At 43.5% G+C, this 16,224-nt stretch overlaps 1 protein-coding gene across 1 annotated transcript in view; it reads left to right on the top strand.

Moving 5' to 3' along the window:
* The window catches only part of TUB (TUB bipartite transcription factor), a 148,004-nt gene that overhangs the window by 96,147 nt on the left and 35,633 nt on the right, over window positions 1-16,224 (top strand). Inside the window, exons 2-4 of the mRNA XM_044680786.1 lie at window positions 1,857-1,908; window positions 3,371-3,533; window positions 13,193-13,339. Of these exons, the coding sequence (XP_044536721.1) occupies window positions 1,857-1,908; window positions 3,371-3,533; window positions 13,193-13,339 (362 nt within the window). The remainder of the gene's footprint in view (window positions 1-1,856; window positions 1,909-3,370; window positions 3,534-13,192; window positions 13,340-16,224) is intronic.

Below are 16,224 nucleotides of genomic sequence, written 5' to 3' on the forward strand. Positions count from 1 at the left end.
AAGATGACATTTAATAGAGATGAATATAGTGCTCCTGGCTTAGAGTAAAACAATAATGATATGATGGAGAGGCATAGCTGGAGAAATGCTAGTTTTTAAAAAACTTGGTGTTTTATTGGACTGCAAGGTCAATGTCTGAATCATTTGTTTGACACAGCAGCAAAAAACAACCCCCCCCCAAACTGCTGGACCCCAAGACTACATGAGTAGGGCCATGGGAGGTGACAGTTGCATTGACCTCTGCCTTGATCAGATCACCCCTGAGTAATGTGTTCTGTTCTGGGTACCACATTTAGCAGGGACTTTGATAAACGAGCATAATCAGGGGATAGTGACCAAGATGGTGCCACATGGCAACTAGCTGAAGCAACTGCAGATGTTTACCCTGGAAAGGAGAAGATTTTAGGGTTGGGGGGAGGGCTGGCATGATAGATATTTTCAAGTATTTGGAAGAAAGAGATGTTTGATGGGGATTAGCTTTGTTCGTCTTGGGAGTGATGGCTAGAAGTTACAAGGAATCAGATTGCCCCTTGACACATGGGCGAACTTCATAGTAGGAGCCGACTGAAAACAGAATGAGTGGCTTTGGGAAGTAGCTAGTTCTCTGGGTCTAGAATTATTCAAGCAAGGGTGGAGTAAGTGCCTCTCAGGGATGGTGCAAAGGGAAATCTGGCCTTAGAGATCTTCTGTGCAGAAAAATGAGTCTTGACTTTTTCCTTAACATATCAACAAGGATCAATGCTTCTTAGGCATCATGAGCCTGGGAAAGGTTGAGGGAATGATGTCCATGCCTAGCCTGCCTCCCTCCCTCCCTCCTTTTTGTTCCTTCCTTCCCTCCCTCCCTCCCTTCCTTCCTTCCTTCCTTCCTTCCTTCCTTCCTTCCTTCCTTCCTTCCTTCCTCCCTCCCCCCTTCCTTTTTCCCTCCTTCCCCCATCTCTCTCTGTCTGTCTCTCTTGATTTACCTTCCATCTTAGAATCAATCTGAATATCATTTCCAAGACAGAACAGTAGGGGCTAGGCAATTGTGGTTAAGTGATTTGCCCAGGCTCACAGAGCTAGAAAGTGTCTGAGGCCAGATTTGAACCCATATCCCAGGCTCTCCCATCTCCAGGCCAATCCACTGAGTCACATAGCCATCCCTAGGCCCAGCATTTCTATGGAGTGGACCCTGCCTCTTTGTGTTTATTGGTCCTTGTGTCCTGTGGGACCAAACAGAGCAAATCTCACCCTTTCATCCTTCCTTGAAGACAGTCATCGTATGCTAGACATCTTCCTCAGGTCATTCCCCCACAACATAGTTTGCAGGCTTCTTCCTGTCATGATCACCCTCCTCTGGACTTTCTCCAGTGTGCTGATGTCCTTAGAATATGAAGCTCGGTACTGCCCACAGAATGTACTTCCGGGGTTTGGGCAGAGGACAGGAGGAGCCGACACTTGCTCCTTCTGGATGCTCTGCCTATATCGAGGCAGCTGAAGATGCCATTCTTTTTTGGGGGGTTGTCATGTCACATTGCTGATTCTCTTTCTTGACAACATGACCTTGCTCTTGTGTGTTTTGCTTTTTGACCCTAAGAAAAGGATTTTACTTTTGTCTCCATCCAATACCATCTCGTCCTTCTGGCATGTCGATTTTTTGTCTATCAGCCTCTTATTCGTTGTTTTGATCAACACTTCTCCCTGTCTCCCCTGACTCCACATGCATCATCCTCTTGATGGAAGCTCTGGGTACTTCCTTCCCAGAGACCATTCCCAAATCTCTGGTCTCTTGGGGGGCTGGGCTGTGGGATGTTGGCCTTTTGGAGAAGCTGAGAATTAGGCCTTCTGGGCCTGACGTGTCTCCATCTCTTCATTTACAGTGTTTTGGACGATGAAGGCAACACTCTACGGCAGCAGAAACTTGAGAGGCAGGTGAGTAGGAGGAGGGGGACGGAGTGGGTCCTGGGGGAGCTGAGATAAATGGAGGGGAAGAACCTTGGCTTTGGAGACTCCTGCTGGTGGGGTCAGACCAGGGTGTGAATAACAGAGACAGCAGAATCATGGGGTCCCAGATCTGGAGTGGGATTTCACAGAAGCCCAGAGTGAGGAGGCCACTTGCTCAGCATTATGCAGGTAGCCAGGAGCAGAGCCCTGAGCAAGTCAGTGAACCCCACTTGTCTAGCCCTTTACCAGTCTTCTGCCTTAGAAGATGAGGATTTAAAAAAAAATAAAGAGTTGCCCAGAGCATGGAGCACTTAAGTGGTTGGCTTAGTCACTCAGTCAAGTCTGGGTCAGAGGGGGAATTGGAACCCAGCTCTCCCTGACCCTCTGACAGCCTGCTGACCGTCTTAACTTTGGTCTGCATTCAGCAAAGCCTCATCTTCTCCTCTCTCCTCCCACCAACTTCAGTGACTTTCATATTCTTGGCATTTTAGCCACTCTATCCCAAGCTTGGCCCATTCCTCTAGCCCTGCCGGCTTCTCTGAGTGACCACAGCATCCCTAGGACCAGGGAAATGCTCAAGCATAGCCCAGTGTATGGTAGACACAGTGATGATAGGATCCATTTCCCTCCCAAGAAAGAGGGCTAGCCATGGAGTGAGAGGGTTGGGATCAGACCTTGGGATCCATGCTAGAGTTTCCTCCTTCAGAGGCAGGCCAGGACGGCATCCCATCTGTCCAACTAGAGCATCTCCGAGGTTCCTTCTGACTCCAGAGTTTCCCTAGTGTCTGGGGGAGTCTTCAGCGTGAAGGCAAAGACAGATCAGGAAAGTGTCAAAGTCTGAAGGCGAGAAAGCCCCTGACCTCAGAGGCCCTGGTATGAGGTTCTGACTGCAAAGACCCAGGTCTGAGAGGAAAGACATGGTTCTGGCCCCAGAGAGCCAGGTCTGAGGGGAGAGATGTGGTTCTGGACCCAGAGACCTAGGTCTGACGGAAAAAACCTGGTTCTGGATCCAGAGACCCAGGTCTCAGAGGAAAGACCTGGTTCTGGCCCCAGGGAGTCCTTGGCTGGAAGGGAAGACACAATCTAACCCTTAGGGAAAGTCCAGTCTAAAGGGGGAAAACATTGCCCAGCTTAGGAGGCCCCTGGTCTGAGGAGGAGGAAGACATTCTAGACTTTAGGGCACCCCCAGGCAGAGGGATACACACAACCCAGTTTTTCAGGAGGAAGCCCTAAGCCCTAGCTTAGAGGGAGACATCCTCGCCCCCCAGAGGCCTTTATCTGAGGGCCTAAGGCTCGGGCCTGCACCTGTGGGAGTTCCAAGTTGGAGATGACGCCGCTGCCTCTGAGCTCTAGCAGTGTCAGGTCCCGAGACGGGGCAAGGACGGAAGGGCCTGGGAAGTCTCGGTGAACATCCCCTCAACACCTCCCTGGCTTTGCTTCGTGTTTCTAGAGGGCTCTGTTGGAGCAAAAGCAAAAGAAGAAGCGCCAGGAGCCCTTGATGGTTCAGTCCAACCCCGACAGCCGCACGAGGACACGCCGGGCCCGGCAGTCGGAGGAGCAGGCCCCGCTCGTGGAATCCTACCTTCACAGCAACAGCAGCACCAGCTACCATGGTATTCAGGCTGCCCAGGGCCAGTGCCCAGGGGCTTTGGGTTACTGGTACTGATCCTGCTGGGCATGGGATTATGGTGGAACCAGGAACCGGAACTGGGGTCAGAGGAGCCCAGAGTTTTCTCCTGTTGGGCTTGGGGGGAGGGAAAGGACAGACATTTATTAAACACCTACTGTGTTCAGGCACTGTGCTAAGCACTTTGCAAATATTTGATCCTTACAACAATCCTGGGAAGAAGGTGTCATCACCACCATTTTACAGCTGAAGAAACTGAGGCAAATAGAAGTTAAGTGACTTGCCCAGGGTCACACAGCTAGGAAGTATCTGAGGTCAGATTTGAAACTAGGACCTTCCATCTCTAAGCCTGGCTTTTAATCCACTGAGCTACCCAGCTGTCCCTTAGTTTGCCATTTCTTAACAAAGAAGAGATAGATGTTCTAGCATCACTTATCTGAAACCAATATAGTTCACGGAATGTCTTCATCTGTTTCATTGTATTTATTGCAAAGTATATTCTACTGGTTCTACTTTCTTTTCACTGAATCAGTTCTTGCTTATCTTTGTGTTTTCTGAATTCCTCACATTTCCATGCACTCATTTTTATTTGTGCCTGTTGTTATGGAAATGTAGGTTCCCTGGGCTAACTCTTCTTAAAAAGGTTATAGGACCTTTTTAGGCTCATAGGCTTTGGATGTTTGCACAGTAGGAAAAGTTGTGCTGCAAAACTATAGGAAGAGTGGAGAAATAAGGCCTGCTTTCTTAATACTTCTAATAATAATTAGCATAATTTATTTAAAATACTTAATTTATTTAAAACAATTAATAAATAATAATAAATCATATTTAAATAACACTGTTTGGTCTTCTCAATAGTCCTGTGACCAAGGCAGCAACATTAAAAGTTGAAAAATCTATATATTTGTATAGAAATTAAAAGTTTACATATGGCAGCCTCCCAACAATCCTGTGAGGAAGGCATTTTGAGAATTGTTCCTGTTTTACTCATGAGGAAATTAAAATTCAGAGGTAGTTTAAGTGATTTTTCTGTGTTCTCAAAACTGCTGTCAGAGCCAAGATTTGATTTCTCTTGGTTCTATTACTCTGCTGCAAAGCAGTTTTTATTGGGACTTGATGCTTCCTATTCCCATGATTTAGGCGCATCACCTTTCCTGTTGTGCTAACATCACTCAGGTGTTCTGGGTTATAGGATCCTTGGTTGTTTTGGGCCTCAGTTTCTTCATGTTCAGCTAAGGATAATAATACTTCTAATACTTACCCTTCAAGGCTGTTATAAGGATCAAGTGAGATGATGTGTATAAGGTGTTTTGTACAACTTAAAACGTTATATGAGTAACTGTTATTATTATTGTAGAAAGTTTGGTGTCATGGCTACAGAGTCAGGCTCAGGATTAGGAAGACCAAACTAGATTCATATCCCATTTCTGACATATCCTGGTTGGGTGAGCCTAAGCAAGCAACTTAACATCTCATTAGCCCCCATTTTAAGGCTTCAAGTTGCCTAGAAGTTGATAATCTGTATATTTGGAGGGAATTTCCTCACTGGTATTTCTTTATTCCAATGAAATCACAGAGATAAAATAAAATAAACAAAAAAACAAAACCCAACCCCAAATTATTATAGGCTCTTGCTATTATAGGACCCTAGGGAAGAGGTTCACAAGGTTCTTGAGTTATAAGGATAGGGTTTCAGTTGTTTATCATTAAAAAGATATTCCATAGATGGTGATTCTGGATATTTTGAAGAAGTCTTTGCTTCCAGTGTTCCATAGAGTGATGAGAAGCAGCTCTGAGTGCCAATAGCAGTGAGAACATCTATTTTACCCACAAGTAGAGGAGTATTGGGATAGTCAGTAGCTCCCTGACGAGGATCATCATTTCAGCCTTAGAATGAGCCAGAGTGCTCTTTTCAGGGTCTGCACTTCATACATGATTGAGAACTTTCTGAGATGTATCAGTCCTCATGACTGATACACCCTTGCATTGATCATGTGAGGATGAAGGATAATACTAGGAGTAACTTGGAAAGAATTTCTATGAAGCGGCTGACTAAGACGACATTATATTAGAACAGGAGTTAGAGTTTAAGACCATGTCTTAAGATATCTGTAAAGATTAAAATTAATGTACAATAACTATTATATTTTATAAAGTTTACTAATAATAATAAAGTAAAAAAGCTAGCTAATCACAGTCACGGGGGCAGAGAGAGAGAGAGAGAGAGAGAGTGAGTGAATGAGTGGCATACAGCAAACTTATAAACAACACGTGAAAACACAAATGTGGGGGCGCAGGGAAAGGGATGCTGGAAGATGAAGTCCAAATGTTCAAGAATATCTAACTATACATATCAGAATGATGAGCCCTTGGCCAGGGAATGCATCCAATGAAGGCGGGGGTATTTTTTCCTTCTAGATCTGAATCAAAGGTCATTAAACTGGGAAAGGTATCAGGATTAATGGTGGAAGGGATAGGGATAAAGACACCTGTGATTTCATTGATATAGGGAACTTCCAAGTCAGAAAACTTCCCTTATCAATGCAGGGCTGAGAGGAGAGAAAGAACCCTCTAGCAAATTGTTATACCAGATACCATGGAGAGCAGCAGATATAACATAAAGAGAAAGAAAGAAAAATGGAGATAATGTGCAAGTCACAGGAGATACTAATTACGAAGAGGAATAAAAATATTCCCATATATATCAGTACATATAATATGGGTAATAATGTGAATGAGACCTCAACACAAAAAGATAACTATGATCTCATAGATTTCACTAAATCAGAGAATCTAAGAGTTGGAAGAGACTTCCGGGAGCTGAGGTCCAAACCATACCTTACCAAGCATTCCAACAACATTCCTGATAGGTGGCCAACTAGTTTCTGCTTGAAGATAGAGGCTCTGCTACCACCCTGAAACAGCTTATTCTTTTTTTGGATAGTTCTAATTGTTAGAAAGGATTCTTCCTTCCCTCCCTCTTTTCCTCCCTCCGTCTCTTCCTTCCTCCCTCCCTCCTCCCCTCCCTTCCTTCCCTTTTGCCTTACCTTCCTCCCTTCCTCCCTTCCTTCCCTTTCGCCTTACCTTCCTCCCTCCCTCCCTCCTCCCTCCTCTCCCTGTCTCTCTGCAACTTCTCTTCTACCTAGTTTTGTCCACTAGGGCCAAGAGGAGCAAATCTAATGACCATTTCATATGACGACTCTTTTTTTTTTTTTAAACCCTTGTACTTCGGTGTATTTTCTCATAGGTGGAAGATTGGTAAGGGTGGGCAATGGGGCTCAAGTGACTTGCCCAGGGTCACACAGCTGGGAAGTGGCTGAGGCTGGGTTTGAACCTAGGACCTCCCGTCTCTAGGCCTGACTCTCACTCCGCTGAGCTACCCAGCTGCCCCCTGACAACTCTTTTTCAAACTTTTGAAGACACTATCACATCTTCCTAAGTCCTCTCAAGGCCAGTTTCTTTAACCCACTGTCATGATACTGTAGCTCTTTGTCACTCTGGTCGCACTTCCAGATGCTTTCCATCTTCTCTATGTCCTTCCTGAACCATATGTCCAGAACTGAATATAGTAGTCATGAAATGGTGTGACCAGAGCACAGTATTATAGGACTATGACTTCCTACGCCCTAGAATTTATGCCTGTTATTGAAGCCTTAGATATTATTGGCTTTTTGGGCTCTCATGCTGCTGACTGTCCTTGTAGTCCACTATAACCCTTATATCCTTTTCAGGCAATCTGCTCTCTATTCATGCCTCTTCCATCTTTTTGTTGGGAATCTGATTTCTTGGACCTTAGTACAAAACTTTCGTATTCATCCCATTTTGGTTCTACCTTTTTTTTTAAACCCTTACCTTCCATCTTAGAATCACTACTGTGTATTGGTTCCAAGGCAGAAGAGCAGTAAGGGCTAGGCAATGGGGGGATAAGTCCCCCATTGTGCCCAGGGTCACACAGCTAGGCAAGATTTGAACCTAGGACCTCCCCATCTAGGCCTGGCTCTCCATCCACTGAGCCACCCAGCTGTCACCCGCTCTGCCTTCTTATGTTTTGCCTATTGTCCTACCTGTCAAGGTCTTTTTGGATTTTGACTCTGTCCACCAATATATTTGTTAACTGCCCATCACAGCTTTGAGTCATTTGCAGATTTTATAAGAATTTTCTCTATAACCTTTAATCCAAGCCCCTGATAAAAGAATAGAGTTGAGCAAAGACCCTGAGACATTCCCTTAGTGACCTACTTCCAAGCTGAAATTGGATCACAAGTGACTATTCTTTGGGCTTGTTCATTTTACCAGAAAATGATATTATCTTTTAGCCTATTTTTCTACATGTTGCTCCCAAGAACAATTTGAAAGAAAGAGCCCTGGATTGAGAGGAAGAGTACCCAGGTTCCAAGCCTAGTCCTTTCTCCTGTGGATTTTAAAATTAATATCTACTATTCCAAGTATCATATTTAAAAGGTTTATTAATAATAATTAAAGTTAAGAGACCTAGCTATTCAGCCTGCTCTCGAGAGAAAAAGAGGAAGAAGGAGGAGCTACAGAATTTATAAAACAATAATGTGACCACGCAAACGTGGAGGCGCAGGAGAGATTAAAGGGAATTTTGGGAAATACTAAGGGATTTATGGAGGATGAAGTCTAAGGTTCAAAATCTCCATTTATATACTCTCACTGCCAGTGTGATCTTGAGCAGGACACTCGAATGTCTCCAGGCCTTTGTCTCCTCATTTGTAGATGATGAACTTGATCTCCATGTTCCATTGTAGTCCTGACCCCAAGTCTGAGAATGCCACTGCTCTGACTGTGAAGCCGCCCCCCTCCCAAGTGGAAGAATGAGGGCTTCTTGGCAGATAGCTCTAAATGTTACCTAATTTGATATATGACTTTGTCAAATCCTTTGCTAAAATCTAGGTAAACTATATCTGTAACATTTCCCTATTCTACCTATCGAGTAAGCCTGACATAAAGGAAATGAGGTTAGTCTGAGATGACCTGTTTTTGATGAAGCCAGGCTGTCTTTTTTATCACTGCTTCCTTTTATTGATGTTTCCTAACCATTCTTTTAATAATATGTCCTAGAATTTTGTCAGGAAGCTCATTGATTCTTTGTCTGTTGGGTACACTCACTACCCCATTTTTGCTGTGGCACTTAACTTGTTCTCTCAAATCTTCCAAAGATTAGAGATCCTATCTGCGTGTTCTTCCAGTCCTTGCTACATAATTTGTTTGGACCAGATGAATTGATGTAAATGAATTCTACCAAGACTATATTCATATGACTATGTTCCTGTAGTCCCTCCAACTTTTATCACTTTTTTTGATCAGCTGCCAATCTGATAGATGTGAGTTGCTTTAATTTTCATTTCTATTCATATTAGTGATTTAAAGCATTTTCTTCTTTTCTTTTTTAAAATGTTCTTTTCTTTTTTTAATTAATTAAATTTAAATGTAACAAATAAATAATAAAATTTGATAAATAAATTACATTTCTTTTTTTAAATTTTATTTTTATTGCCATGCAAAACCCACTTCCATATTGGTTATTTTTATAAGAGCAGAATCACATAACCAAAACCCTGAAATAAAACCATAAAGACACTGATGTGATAGATGACGCCAAAAGTTCTTTCTTTGGCGAAGGATAGCATTCCTCATCATTGGTCTTTTAGAATTGCCCCAGATCATTGCATTGCTAAGAGCAGCCAAGTTTTCACAGATGATCATGGTCCAGTATTGCTGTGACTGTGTGAGATATTCTCCCAGTTCTACTTATTTCACTCTGCATCAGTTCTTTCCTATAACACATTTTTATTTTTTTGGTAAAGCTATTGATAACTTGAATTTCCTCCTTTGAGAATCACCTGTTCGTATCCTTTCTTCATTGTCAGTTGGGGAAAGGTATTTTTATCTCCTGACTTATTTGGGGTATTAGTACCCTATGAGCCGATCACATTCTGCCCTCTCCCATATAGAGATTTTCTTTAATTTATGGAGAAAATAGAAGCGAGTAGTTGAGGAGTTCTACCTTCCCTGTCTCATCTCATCATCACATACTTGGCACATCACTAAGCAGTCGTCTTGTTTCTCTTTTGATCTTTTCTCCAATCAAACTAACCCACTAAAACCATTGGTGGAGAGAGTCAAAAACAACCAACCAATATCCTGCCCCTTCTCTATTTTTTATTTATTTAATTATTTTTGCTTTTTGGGCAACCACAGCCAGCATGAGCTTTATTTATTCTGAACTTTAGTAGATTTACTCAAACACATCATAAAGCTGGCACAGAGGTTAAGAAGATGACAAATACCCAGAACAATATAAAGGCAACTTAGGTGTTGATAAATCATTAAACAACCTGAGTTCAAATCTGGCCTCAGACATTTACTGTGACACTGTGTGACTCTGGGCATATCACTAAACCATTCCCTGCCTCATTCGACTTCTCTGCAAAATGAGGATAGTAAGAACCACGACAAGTCACTGTGAGAATAAATGAGATCATAACTGTAAAGTGCTTTGCAAATCTTGAAGTGCTATATAAGTGCAATGCTATTAGTATCATATAGTTTTCAGATGTTATTTTCAGTCGTGTCCAACTCTTCATGATGCCATTTGGGATTTTCTTGGCAAAAATACTGGTGTAGTTTGCCATTTCCTTCTCCAGCTCAATTTTGCAGGTGAAGAAACTGAGGCAAACAGGACGAAGCAATTTGCCTAAGGTCACACCGCTACTAGGTGTCTGAGGCTGGATTTGAACTTAGGAAGATGAATCTTCCTGACTCCAGGCTTAGCAAGCTATCTAGTATACCACATAGCTGCCCAATTATAGAGTTTCTCTTGAATATAATTCTTGCTAGTTCTAAGAGAAGGCTCATTTAATAATTAATTGTTAATTTCTATTAATAATAAATTATTAACTTTATTAAATTAACTTCCATTAATCAAATTAATAATAAACAAAATATTAATTATTAATTGATTATTTAATTAGATAGTTCGCTTCTCTTCTGCTTTGCCTGGGCTTTCTTTCTAGACCCATATGGGCCGATAGAAGGGATACTGATATTGAAGTTTAAGGACTTAAGTTCAAATCATGCTTCTGGTATTTCCATTCTATTCCCTTGGGCAAGCTATGGACTTTAGTTGCCTCATCTGTTAAATTGAGATTTGAATCAGGCGGTCTCTGAGGTCCTTTCTGACTCTAGCTTTGGAATCCCATGGTCCAGTCCCAGATGGGTCTAGCAGAGGGTGCCCCCATGTCATGGAACAATGAATGATCCTTTCCCTTGAAGGTAGAGTACAGGAAAAGGGACTTGGGGAGAAGGGACCACCGGTCAGCTTCCTTCTTCATCACCCCTACACTTGACATATACTAAATCCTGTCTGTTCTCCATCTTCAAGATATCTTACCTGTAGCCTTGCTGCCTTTGGCAAGCCACCATTACTGATTTCCTGGACTCTTACAATGGATTCCCAATTGGTTTTTCCACCTCTATTCTTTCCCCTTCGCTAGCCCTTAGATAGCTCTTCAAGCTATCTAAGTAATCTTCCCAGCATTCTGCTATGATCATGTGATTCTCTTTCAGAGGAGCCTCACAATGCCTGGCAAACGGTAGATGCTTAGTAAATGTTTATTAACCAACTGACAAAGAGCCAGTTTTGTGTAGTGGAGAGAGACCCCTGGACTTAGTATTGGGGATGAGAGCCAGAAGGGACTCCAGTGATCATGTAGCCCAATCCCCTTATTTTATAGATAAAGCTGAAGCTCAGAAAATTTAAGTGACTTGCCTGTGGTTATACAGCTAGCAAATGTCTAAGTTGGGATTTTGTAAGATTTAAATTAATGTTCCTAACTCCAAATATTATGTTAAATAAGACCACGTGAGTAAGTTCTCTCATCTCTCCCAAAAAGCCTGCTTCAGCCAAGCCACGATCACAAGAAGAGCCAGATGGTGCTACACAAAACTTCTATCCTCCCTACGTCAGCACGTAATGTGAGAAGGAAAGTGGGGTGCTGGGAATTGAAGTCCAGGGGAGCCGGTTCTAATTACACAATTTGAACCCATGTCTTTCTGACTTCAAATCTAGCATTCTTTCCTCTACCCTCCATTACCTCTCCCTTGGAGGTAGGAGACCCAAGTGGATGTCTTGGCCCTCATACTAGCTATGTGAATGTGGCTTCCTTTCTCTGAGCCTCTGTTTCTTCTTCTATAGAATGAGGATAATAGCATACCTACCTCAAAAAGGACTCCTGTAAGCCCCAAAGTATTTTGGAAATGGGAGGTATCTGTAATCTTCTACAGAAAAGTTTGGGTTCCTTTGCTTGGCATTCAAGGACAACTCTAAAATGGCCCCAGAATAGAAAATAGTTTGGAAAGAAGGGATGATGGAACTCCAAAGTATTTATCGTCCAGCCCTGAGAAATCAGCCAGCCTCTAGAATTTCCCAGAAATTTCTGTTAGGAGAGCAACTGCTCCCCAGCTTTAATGCTTCCAGTCCTGGAAATGGCAGGCAGTGAACCAGAAGCAATCTCAGGGAATGAAAAGAGCCTTGGACTGGCCCTTTCCTAGAACTCCATTTCTCCAGCTCTCAATGTGGGCTTGAGTTAGCACATCTCCAGCTCTTACCCAATTTGTGTGAGCCACTGGCAACATCTGCTGGCCAGTTTTGGAACTGTGGCTGTCGATGGTCACCTGTAGAAACATAGCTCAGGCTCATGAAGGATTTGAAGGGAGAGATGAGGTCAGAGGCCACCCCGGGGAGAGGTGGTGGAACCCTCAGCATCAACGGGGCAGCCTAGATGTTTTGGGGAGAAGATGATGAAATCAGATTTGGACATGATGAGTTTGAGATATGGGGATTTTTAGTAGTCAATTCTCAGTTTAACAAACACTGAGCAAAATGAGCATTTCCATAATAACTGGAGAAGAAGAGGATTGTTTATGGAACTGCTAATCTCCCTTATGTAAAGCTTGCTTTTAATTTTAGTTACATAACAAATTAATATGGAACTTTCAAAGCCTTCATGCTTATTTGTGATTCCTTCTGGTCTTCCTTCCCTTCTCTTTTTTTGGGGGGTGCGAAGGGTGGGATGTCTCTCTCCAACCCTGATTCCCTTCTCCCCTGCCCCCCAAATTGAAAAAAATATTTGGCCACAGGATCCTTGTCATGAATATGCATGGCCAAGCAAAACATTCCCCCATTGGCCATGTCCAAAAGTGAACGCCTCATTTTGTATCTTTAGTCCTGCCATCTTTATCAGGAGGTGAGTGGCACGAGATGCCCTCCTTTGCAATAAAATGAACAGGGGATGGGAATTGGGTCTGTGATATCTTTGGAAGAGGGAACTTCCAGATGAGGAAGAGACCAGTGTAGGTCAGTGTCTTCTCCTAAGTCTTGGAGAATGATGAGGCGATTTGCCCAGGGTAAGGGCAAATTGTTGGAGGCTAGACCAAGTCTTCCTTTTTCTGGGTCTGACTCTATCTGCCGATAACAAATGCAGGTAGTCAAGCAGATCTCATTGGCACCCCGGCCGTGTCTCCTTGTGCTCCGGTAGCCTATCCCTTCTCTTCCTTGTGTGATTCTCATCTCTCTGTTCATCTCTGGCTTTCCCAACCCTGCCCTCCCCCAACTTCTCCAAGCAGTACAGGAGGCTGAACAAGATGACGGAAAGTTGAGTGAGGACCCCGTGATGCCCAGATCAGCCAAGAGGAGCCCTGCAGCAGGGGCAGCAGCAGCAGGTGGTCAGGGCGGTATCTCTAGGAAGGAGAAGAAGGGGAAGTCCAAAGGTGAGTCCCATCCTCTGGAGCTGGTGGTGGGCATAATCGCCAGTGGTGGCGAGCAGAGGGAGCATCGAATGACTCCTTCAAATGACCACAGGCTGGTCAACAGATTGTGTTTGGTTGGCTGGAGGTAGGGAGTGGGTCTCAAAGCCCAACTTTTTTTGAACCTCCAAAGCCCAGCTTTTATAAAATCAAAGACTAAGCTGGAAGGGATCCCTGGGCTATCATCTTCATTGTACCCATGAGCAGAGAGAGCACTGAGCCATGTGTCTCCTGGAATGCACCATTTGCCTCCTGATTTCCAGACCAGTGTTCTTTTTACCCCATCTGGACATTATATAGTGATATGCAAATTTGCCAGCATTTTAAGGACCTTTCACCATAATTTGAATAATGATCTAAATCAGGGGTTCTTTACATTTTTGTGTGCTGGACCTTTTGGGCAGTCTGGTAAAGCCTATGGCCTCTTCTCAGAATTATGTTTTTGAATGTATAATATAAAATACTCAAGTTTACAAAAGAAATAAATTATATTGAAAGTTTCCAAAATATTTTTAACACATGTTGTTGGGCCTCAGATTGAGACCCTGATCCAAACAGAAACTTCCTCTAAATAGAATTTTATGCCTAGATGAGCCTGGTGAAGGGTTGTACTAGCTAATCACTAATAAAGGGGCTGAACATGGGTCCCTTCTGTCTGATGTTCTGTGATCCTGTAATCAAAGGGGAAAAGCACACACACCAAGAAAGAACCCATTTTATGGTATATTGTATGGGTTCCATACAGGCCAGATTCGGGGGAAGCGAGCATCTGCTATTCAAAATAATGTGGTTATTTAAGGATCTAGAACCATCCCCATTCCTACCCTGGCCAGGAGTTCCTCTGAGCTATGGGAACCTGCCCAACGGCCTCTGCTAGGTAATGCGGGCAAAGGGAAGAGATCCATCAGAATTCAAATGCTTATGTAGGATACTCCTCCAGCCTCAGTCTGGTTCCCTGCAGCCCCTTTTGGGGCCTCAAAAATGTTAGTGCAGTTAGTTTCCTCCTCTAAAAGAGGGGTTGGAGTTTTCCACGAATCTAGGTCTAAGTTAACTCCCAATGCACCAGCTCATTTCTAGGAGAAATACAGAAAATTCCCAAACCAGATGAATATTATAAAATGAAATCTCTCTTCCTCTCTCTTTCCCTCCCTCCTTCTCTCTCTCTCTCTCTCTCTCTCTCTCTCTCTCTCTCTCTCTCCCTCTCTCTCTCCCTCTCCCTCCCTCCCTCCCTTTCTCCCTCCCTTTTCTCCCTCCCTCTCTCTTTCTCCCTCTCTCTCCCTCCCTCTTTCTCTACCTTTCTTCCTTCATCTCTCTTCTCCTTCCTCTCCCTCCCTCCCTTGTTCTCCTTCATTCTCCATCTCTCTCTATCCTTCCTTCCTTTCTTTGTTTTTCTTCCTTCCTTCCTTCCTTCCTTCCTTCCTTCCTTCCTTCCTTCCTTCCTTCCTTCCTTCCTTCCTTCNTCTTTCTTTCTTTCTTTCTTTCTTTCTTTCTTTCTCTGTCTCTCTCTCCTTCCTTCCTTCTCTCTGTCCCTCCTCTCTGTCCCTCCTTCCCTCCCTCTCTCTCCCTCTCCTCAATCTCCCTCTCCTCCTCTCCTCCCTTTCTCTCAGTCTCTCCCTCCTTTTCTGTCTCCTCCTCTTTTTGTCTCTCTGTCTCAATCTCTGCCTCTTAGCTCTATTAAATTGTAAAACCCACTAAACTCATTTATCAAACAGATCAAGTTAAAATCCTTGAACCTGGAATCAGAAGACCTGGGTTCAAGTTCTGACTCTCCCCCTGACTTTTTGTGTGGCTTTTGGATCCTCACTTCTCTCTGGGTTCAAATTTTCTTCTTTTTAATATGAGACAGTTGTGCTAAAAGTCTTAAGTTTCCTCTTATTCTGGGTCTCTGATTCTGGGAAGTCTTAATGTAAGTCACAACGGACTTCCCAACTCTAGGGGCAGAGCCCTAGATCAGTCCCCTTGGTTTGCAGGTGCCTTTACCCTTGCACAAATCCCTTCACCTTTTTTCTTTATTTTCCTCCACAAAAGTGGGAGGGATAGCTATGACTTTGTATTAATCCAGTTCTGGATCTTAAGAAAGAAGAACATCCTAACCTCTAATCTAGAACACTGGGCCAGATTTATTAGTAGGATGAAGAATAATAGGGATAATGGAAAGTCTGACATTTGGGTTCAAGAAATCAACTCTGTAAGTATGAGATGGGGGAGGCATGGCTAGAAAGAAATTTGTCTGGAAAAAGATCTAGGGGTTTTGAGTAGACCACAAGCTCAATGCACATCCACAGTGTGACATTCAACCAAGAAAGCAAACTGGCTGCATTGAGGGGCATAGCAGACTTTCAGGCCTTGTGACCAAAAGATGAAGGAGCAGATCCTTTATCCGGTTCTCCTGGCCTCTTCAGCCTCTCCAAAAGAAGAATTCTGCTCCAAAGATGGGGCAGTTTCTACTCTCTCTATGCTCTAAGATACCCAGAAACCCAAAGGGGCTAAAAGCCTGATGAACTGAGAATGGAGAAGGCCAATCTCTAACTCTTAAGGGATCCCCTCAGCACTGACCTTTCTCTGCAAGGGTTATGGCACAAGCTGACCCCTGAGTTTCCTCTCCTTCTCCCTCCTCCAAGTGCCTAGAAAGGGGAAAGGCAGAAGTTTTCTCTGGCTGGGACCATACTGTGCTGTAATAGTAAGCTAGGGAACGGGGCAGGAAATGTGAATACATGAATATACTATATTATATAAATAGTAATAATAACATATGAAGTGTGTGGTGCTCCACTAAACCTGAGGGAAAGGGGACTCTGATCCATCTTGGTCCACTTGGGGCAGATACCAAGACCTTAATCTAATAGCTA

This window comes from Gracilinanus agilis, chromosome 6 (assembly GCF_016433145.1).
Source record: "Gracilinanus agilis isolate LMUSP501 chromosome 6, AgileGrace, whole genome shotgun sequence".
In the NCBI taxonomy this organism is placed as follows: domain Eukaryota; kingdom Metazoa; phylum Chordata; class Mammalia; order Didelphimorphia; family Didelphidae; genus Gracilinanus; species Gracilinanus agilis.